Consider the following 8,809-nt stretch of genomic DNA (forward strand, 5'->3'; position numbering starts at 1 on the left):
GTATGTTAATGTGGAAATATAAAAATACATCGCTCAACCTTTTAATTTAAAAGACATCATCAATCGTCATATTATCATTTTCATTCTCCGGTAAATCATAACTACGTGGAAGATCAATTACGTAAATAAACGTAGGATGAGATATGACAATAGGGTTGTAAGCAAAAATCATAAAAACCGCAAAACTAAACCGAAACCACTGATTTGGTCCCCATAGATCTGTCAATGAAATTGAACCAAGCCAATCAACCACCATCATTCATAGTTCATATTCCAGACACCAAATTGTCATTGAACCAAGCCAATCAACCACCATCATTTCATTGAAAATTGATGAGATTTACATGTATAATTTTCCCTCGCTAAAAATGACTAGCAAGCTAAGCGTCATGAAACTAAGGCTCAAATTATTACACATGGTCCAACCAAAAGAATAATTAAAAATCAATATCGAATAATTTATCATGTAAAAAGTATATTATAATGAAAATACAACCAAGACAATTGCCAAATTTGACAACACAAAACAGATTACCCTCAAAAAGGCAATGCCAGACGTATTGTAATGTACACTATCAATGTGGTAAATAGTCTGGCTACATGTAAAACCATTTTCACAACCTTTATTCTGATGATCTTTGTATAAAAAAAGCAATCTGTAAATAANAAAAAAAACGAAAAAGGGCAAAGCTTTCATTTGTTCTTTCTATATTATTAGTAAACAAGATCTTGAGAGCTTTTTCAACCCCCAACCAAAATTAAAATAAAAAGACCCGTATTCTTTATCTATGATGCATTGAAACGGACAAGTGTATTTGATACCATACGTGTTGGGTCACATGATTTTTCGAAAAAGTACTGACACGTGTTAAAAATGTAATGGGGACTACCAAGGAGACATGAAGTTCAGGACAGCAGATCTCAACTGTTCATATCCATAAGGTCCCATGTTACCTGCACCCTAGGTGAATAGGTGAAGCTAATAAAAACCAAGGTCGACCCACCCTATACAAGAAAATTACTATAGGTCTCTCAGAATGTTATTATTTTCCAGAATTTCGATAATGAAGTACCTAACAACCAAAGATAAAGGAACAAAAAACGCTAATATTTTCAAATGCTGCATTAGTGCTTCTGCACCCTTGAGGAACAATTATTTTTTCTCTTCAAACGTAGTCTACAACTCAAGGGAGGATTTCAAGTAAACAAACACAAGTAAGTTCTTCCTAAAGAAGGATTACCATAATGAAAGAGCATGAAACAAAAGATAGCATCTCACCGTAGGTAAAAGCAACTTTGTACCCATCAATATTTCATATTCTTCTGTTTGAAAATTACATCACTATGCTGCCAAATGCCCCTGCAGGTACAAAACTCAGGGGTTAAGTAAACAGAATATTGTCGGAATTATACGGTAACTTGTTTCAATACCATAATTCAGAATGTGTAAATTAAAGACAAATCAATAAGATGATGATGGGAAACCACTGGCTTTTGAAAACAGTTGCCGACTACAATTTGTGATGATACTGAAGCTTAAAGGAACTTCCAGGAATGATAGTAATATGGCATCTGCAAAACTTCCCGTTAATGATTGAAAGAAAAATATGGTGTGTAAATGTACTACTGCAGTTGAATGCACAGTCAAACATAATACATGACTGGAAGAGACAAGTTACACAAGAGATCAAGCTTCAACCCCATGTTTATTTATATTGATGCTTCAGATGCACCATCTTGTAAGATCACAAATGGAATCATCTAAAAGTTGGAAACTCAAAAAAGCTTTCCTACCACAAAAGTTAAAAGCAAGTGTGGAAGTAGTACAAAAAAACAGACCTGAATGTTTCCAGGAAACTTTAAAGCTTCCATCAACGGATCTGTATGTTACTAAGAAAGTCCGAGAGCCTGAGAACATCATTGTTGAACACGAATAAATGGAATAGACAAGGAAAAAGGGAAACACAATAAAAGAAGTGCGTAAGAACGAAATTAGTGGAAAAACACAAACCTGACACTTTTAGCAATCACCGTGTTTCCATCTTCTGCCCCAAGATGGCGAAGAACCACTTCCTCCAGCCGACCATCACAATATGCATGCTGTAAACGTGGAACACATGTAAAAAGTGTTAGGGTTTAAATAGCAGCAAATGCATGCATATGCGACAAAAAGCACAGAAGATGAGGACATCATGATACATTTATTTTACCGGACAATCCCATACATAGAAAATTAAGGGCAGGCCATCTAAAACCTCATCCTCACAATCACATATCTAATCATATTTTTTCGGTCCTTAGTTGTATAGGTCAATCAACATCGTAGAAGTCATTAATGAATTTTGAATCAGCAGCTAGACTGCACATAGAGTAGTTTAATCGCTGAAGTTCAATGTGCAACCAAAGTCCAAACTTGGTTAGATGCAAATTAATATGGCATTTTATTTCACACAAATGCTGGTTCAGTCCTTCAACACAAATGATGTATTAAAACAATAAAAATAAGAAAGGCAAAAGGGGAAACTTGTCTCACCAATCACTCATAAAGATTTCTATAACACGAAAGTTTCAATGGTAATTCACTATTAATTGATCAAGGCCAGACAAAACTTGGAACTTCACTTCCCCAAGTTTCATTGACAACCCTTCTCTATACTTGAACTCATTTTGAAACAAGACGATCACATTAAATTTGTAGTCCTCATTAACCTTAGCTACCACATATTAGATGTGTTACAAGAGATTCACAACAAGAAGCACCGAAAAACTGATTTTATTCTGCACAAGCATAGCATAGATAAAATTTATACTGGCAAACAAAACACATCACCATCAGAACTTCAAGACACAAGAATTGCTAGTAGCTAAGTCCAACACAAATACTAACAAAATATGGAAAAGGTCCATACTACAGAACTCCCAATTGAACAGATACAACTCAACGATATCAAGATGCACACCACAAATTTTTCAATAAAATACAACTCAAGGGGTATCATTATTCTCATCACTCAAACCACTTGGATCAAAACCCTGTTGCAGCACATTTGACACGGTAATATTTGATTGATTAACAAAGATATGTAACAGTAGAATTGAATCATATTTTAAAATACATGACCTTTACTCCACACATTAAAAACATTTATTAACACCATTCCACACACACCCAACCCTTACCCTCCTTTCTCGTTAAGCATAACCAGCACCACCTACACCCCCTCTTGGCTGTAAATAAGCTTGATCTACTTGAGATAGACATTGAAGCTGATTTAAGATCTGTTCAAACTGAAAATGAAGAAAACTTCAACTAACTTTTTGTACACAAACTGTGGAACTCATCTTTGCTTTCTAGTTTAGTTCAAACAAAAAATTTAGTCGCTAAATTATGATTTCAAGTCAAGCTATATGACCTGATGGGCATCTCAACTGGGCTCATTGACAACAGTATACCTCTAATCTGGACTTAGCACCACACAAATTCCCCAGCTCCCTTTGTCCTGACACCACTCTACTTCTTCCTTGTAAAACCTATGCCAGTTGACAGCTACAAATGTGTAATTTTACCCCTCAATAGGGTGTGCCAGTCCACGCTTTAGCACATGGGTTAAGTTAGCTCTGTTGCAGCTCACAATTTTCTCAGCCACACGTGTTTGAAAACAATGCCATGACAACAAAATCTTGTTAGTATAATTCTCTAATGCTACCAAGATATAGTCTCCATGGTGAGTGCACTCACTGGATGATTGGAAAAACATTCTTCTCCTATAGAAACGTCAAGCATCCAACATTCAGAAACAATAAGCAAGGTTGACAACTGAGAAGAATAATAGCATTTTGAATCACAACTATAGCAATTTACAGCAAATTAGATCCAATTCATATTCACCTTATAATCTATAGTTTCAACTGAAAAGGAAATACATATTCAAACACAACGGGCAAATTGCCTTCTTGTATTAGAGAGGTGCAGAAGGATGAATTAATCAGAAGGAATTGGTCTCAGAAGTGACTGAGGCTAACATTTAAAGATATGTCTGGTGTGAGGTTTTCGTTAAGAGTCTCAAAAACTCTTTAATACAACAGGCAAATTGATGAAATAATCAGAAGGAATTGGTCTCAAAAGCCATAGGTTAACATTTTAAGACATGTCTGCTATTAGCGTTTCATCAAGAGTCTCAAAGTTTCGGTTTAGTACCATTTTCCTAGATGCATGCCTCCAGCCATAACCTGACGTACATGGAGTGTATGCTACTTTGTTCTTACCATCTCTCATATTTTTATTAATGATCTCAACTTGATAGGCTGATGCTTTCAAAAGCCTAAATTGATTTAAGGGTTATTTAGAGGCTTTGGAAAAAAGTCATCCATAATAACTAGAAAAAGGAGTAGGCAATTAGAGAAATAAAAAGGAGAAGAGTCACCCCTAGCCTCCTACAGTGAGTTAAACCCCTCATAAGCGAAGTTGCATTTTCAGTTGTGGACGGCCAACAATGGGAGATCTGCTACACGTAATTTCACTCTCATATTTCTTTCATATGTTTCTTCATGTTGAATTTTTATTTTTGTTTTCTCAGATTTTTCCTTTCTTTTAAAGTCAAAACAAGTGATGTTCTTAAACAATTGCATAATTTCAAGACATTCAATATTATTTGTGATTAGTGGTATTGCGATCAATTTGACTATGTTATTTTATAATTATGCTACTTCATTTATCCATTTTAATTTCAAGTTGTACGTTTGAATTTTTATTTTGTAGTATTATTTTATCATGAATTGTTAAGCGACAATAGTGCGAGTATAACTTGTGCTTTTGTAATTTTTTTTATAACTATTTTATAGGTTTATCTTGAGGCTTAATGATGGGAATACAGATAAGAATAAATACCAGATTTAGATAGGGGTTTCAAGTAGAATTTTATTTGAATCATGTTTTTTTGATTAGATTAGTTCAATATTCTAGTAGGATTTTAAAGTAATTTGACGATTATGACTCACCACACAAAGGCAAAACTTTTGATACACAATTTAGCCTTTTTTATACACTATTGAGAAGGGTGGACGTTAGGCAGTTCAAATGGCTTTATTCCTATGGACATTGATTTAGACATACACATTATTTACATTCACAAGAAAGTTCAAAAAGAACTAAAAATTCATTTACCTTGTAAAAACAACTGGTCCCAAATGGGCAGGTTCCATTCCCAAAGTCAAAGTGCTTGCAATCAATAGACCTGAAACAAAATTACTTACCCATGTGTACGAGAGATATAGAGAGAGAGAGAGAGAGAGAGAGAGAGAGAGAGAGAGAGAGTTGCAGGTAGTGGGGACGGGGGTCTATCTTACCTAAGCTTTGCCTTGTAACTATCAACAATGTCCTGCTTTTCCACTTTTGAACAATACCAGATGACACTAGGAATGACGAAGTACGAAAGCTTCCGACATATTGGGCAGGCTCTTAGTGCAGAATTAACATCCATTCCAGATGCTGGTGAACTACTGCGCCAATTCCTAATACATGATATACAGAATGGATGATCGCATTCTGATAATATTCCAAACTTTCTTTCAGCCAGATCAGATTTTGATAGAACACGTTCGAGGCACACACTACACTCTATTTCTTGACTATGTTTTAATGCCTCTAATTTTCTTTGCATTTTCTCACATGTTTTCACATGTTCTTCTCTCTCTTGAGGCCTGAAAGGATGTAAGCAATGTTTCCCACAGGTGGGGCACAGATCACCATGAATGTGAGGGCATTCTTCCCCACGAGGACAATTACCCGCAGCAGCAAAAGAACATATTGGTCGGTCAGCAGGATTAACACTCCTCGGCTCCCTAACATCATCATTCTCTGTCATATCAGGATGCTGAAGTTTTTCATCCCATGCAGGTGTAGTAGGAAGATATAAAGGTCCACCAGAAGCTGAAAGCTCAGAAGTAACAGCTGTGACAACACTTGCAGTATCAGCTGCAGACTCGGAAGGATGATCAGCGGGGACAGAATGATGTTGGTGAGAATATGCTGATGAAGATGGAGCTGGAGATTGTAAACGAGCAACTTTGACATGGTCATATCTACACCTACTACCATAAGCACAAACTCCTTTTTGGTAGAAGGTGCATATCTGCAACAATACAGCACAAGAATTATCACTATTGCTACCACCAATAAGTGGCTTGAAAACCCAAGCAAGTTGCTAAAATGTTACATTATTTGGCGGGGCCTTCCAATCATGCGAGAACTCACAATGGTCCCCTTTTAGACATGCCCCGTGGGCAAAGAATTTGCAAAGAACCCTGAAGGCATCAAAATAATCAAACATGTGAATTTATGAAATGCTCCATTAGGCCAAAGCCATCTCTAAAGAACTGCAAAGCAAAAATATTTTCTTCAATATAGAAGTACAGTTTTAGATTCAAATTTGTGATGCACCTGAGAATTCATTTAGGAACTCGTTGTTTAGATAAAATTGGATTGCTGTGGTCAATCTAACAAGAATTAGTCCAAACAAATGATGGTTGGGTTCCACAAAATGCATAATAAACAATTCACGAAATGCATCATCTACCAAAAGTTCTCAACAATCATGCATTAGGCTGTTTGTATTTATTATGATGCGCCTAGTCCCATAAAATTTTAGACAGATTCCTTTTTGCGAGGCTAGAGTTGGTAGAAGAATTTGTTAGAAACTCTTAGTATGTAAAATAATAGTTTGTACAATATATTGTCTGTGTGTGCACAGAAAACAACATCAAATCCAACACTAATTTATAAATTAGAACGATGTAATTGATTTGATTGTACTGTTGTGAAAATTTAGCCACAAAAGAAGCTGTTCAAACTCTACGCGAAAATAAATTAGTGAGCAAAAACTGATATAGAAAAATAATTATACAGATCAGCAGCAGATGTAAAAATTGCACTGCACCGAAACCATGACTGTCCAAGTTAGAAGGCATCAATCATCCAAGTCAAGGAAATACATCATGATTAGCCCTAAATTACTTAACCTTGTTAAAAATAATATTATTAGGCCAATGGAAACCCTAATATTTGAACGAAACCATCTTTCAAACTCCTATCAAAGCTAATTAAAGTTGAAATGTGATAGGAAATATGTTTATTAAAACCAGAGCAAGGCGCCATTTTTTATTTTTTATTTAATCCGGATGCCCCAGTCCCTCAATTTCAGTTCCCCAATGAAGAGAACATGAAGTCCTGATCAAAGCCTATACCTCTTTCTGTAGCCCTATACCAATTCCATATACTAAAGAATATGGTAACCACATGTCCAGAACTTCACAGAACAGGAAACATGTATCAAAGAAGGCAACCCATTAACATTTGAATGGCTTCAATTTCTAATTTGTCGAAACTGGGTGCAGGCATAGTTGTTATGGAGAGAAAAAAACAAGGTTCAGACAATTTGATAGCCAAGAAATCCACATCTTAAGATAAAATAACTCAGATGATCTTTTCTTCGTATTTCTTTTACTTTATTTCTTCCTTTACGTACCAAGAATTGAATTGAATGCTCTTCATTTTTCTTTCATCCACAGCTAATTCTTTGCCAGCCCCATATTTTGTTCAATCTTGAAAACAAATTTCGCTCGTTTTGCTTGCCATTGACTCTCTAATTAAAACAATAAAAATAAAATTATACAGTTCTCTAGCAAGAAATCAATTCTGGAAAGGCATGATATCGAACAGAAGCATCGGGAATTCAAAACCCATTTCACATAATTTTCATAAATTAAAACATATGATCTAAAACACGGAAAAAAATAGAAAAAATTGGATATCAAATGTCATCAGAATAATTTGTAAAACAAAAATTCAACGAATCAAGAAATATGAACTGGTACCGTTTTGACATGGCGTTTGCAGATATCAGAAAGCAAATTTGCGAAAGATTTGAAGCAAAGGGATATTGGCTTAGCTCAAAATGTGAGGGAGATAATTTAGGGCTTTTGGCGGTTCGGATATTAGGTAGAATTATTATGCTAATGGTCCTTCGCTTTTAGCTATATTACTCAAACGACCCTAATTTCAAAGCCAAATCGGAGTAGGGTAATTTGTACCAAGTTGACCTTACTACTTAAAGTAGTTAGGCCTCAATGTCCTCTCTCATAAATATTTTGCAATAAGTTGAGAAAAGCCAAAAAAAAAGTATTAAATAGGTGACTTTAGAGAATCGTTATATTTTTAAGGACCACTTCCTGAATTCACTTGTATACAGCGAGGTATTGCTAAAAGCCTCTGGCCATTACTGATTTTTTCACAAAAATGTTGGCCCATTTGCATAATTTGATGGTTGGCTTGGGTTTGTCGGCAATGAGATGTTTCGGGATAAATTAGTCGCATTAGACTCCGCTTAGGAAGATTTTATAAATATTGTTACTTGTAAAAAGAGAAAATGAGTTATGAAAAAGTAAACAATACTTGTAAATCCGTGACAATATATTTTTGAAATGAATAATGTTATTTGCAACTGTTTACTGTCGTAGTCACTAATCGCTACATGTATGCCACGTTAGGCGACTGCGATAGTGAGTAACTACAAATAGAATTATTCTTTTGAGATTGTGGTTTCAAAATTTATAAATTTTGCCAAATTGAGACTTAATCTTTAGCGAAATTTCAATTGGATATTTCAACTTTAATTTATCTTAATTGAGTCAATAAACTTCATTTTTAAATTTAACATTTCTTTTCCACCGTGTCACCTAATTTCCAAAAAGACACCATTTTGCTTAGCTGACCATTATATCACAACTGATATTTAACATAACCGCTACATAT

General features: G+C 35.1%; 1 protein-coding gene across 3 annotated transcripts; it reads right to left on the bottom strand.

Moving 5' to 3' along the window:
• Positions 1–673: 673 nt before the first annotated feature.
• LOC111410466 (putative RING-type E3 ubiquitin transferase C3H69) lies at positions 674–8,008 on the bottom strand. Of its 3 annotated transcripts, XR_002705699.1 has the most exons (9): positions 7,873–7,997; positions 7,524–7,640; positions 6,216–6,303; positions 5,347–6,131; positions 5,165–5,234; positions 3,740–3,765; positions 2,012–2,100; positions 1,840–1,908; positions 674–1,360 (listed from the first exon to the last, which is right to left on the bottom strand). XR_002705699.1 is itself a non-coding variant. In XM_023040814.1 (8 exons), the coding sequence occupies exons 2-7, from the start codon at positions 7,547–7,549 to the stop codon at positions 1,872–1,874; spliced, it is 1,095 nt and encodes a 364-aa protein (XP_022896582.1). In that variant the 5' UTR covers positions 7,550–7,640; positions 7,873–7,996; the 3' UTR covers positions 674–1,360; positions 1,840–1,871. The 3 variants fall into 3 exon arrangements, 2 of the variants coding, with proteins under 2 accessions (XP_022896582.1, XP_022896584.1); XM_023040814.1 differs by lacking the exon at positions 3,740–3,765 and having other exon boundaries at positions 7,873–7,996; XM_023040816.1 differs by lacking the exons at positions 3,740–3,765; positions 7,524–7,640 and having other exon boundaries at positions 7,873–8,008.
• Positions 8,009–8,809: the final 801 nt, after the last annotated feature.

This window comes from Olea europaea, chromosome 15, assembly GCF_002742605.1.
Source record: "Olea europaea var. sylvestris chromosome 15, O_europaea_v1, whole genome shotgun sequence".
NCBI classification, from domain to species: Eukaryota; Viridiplantae; Streptophyta; class Magnoliopsida; order Lamiales; family Oleaceae; genus Olea; species Olea europaea.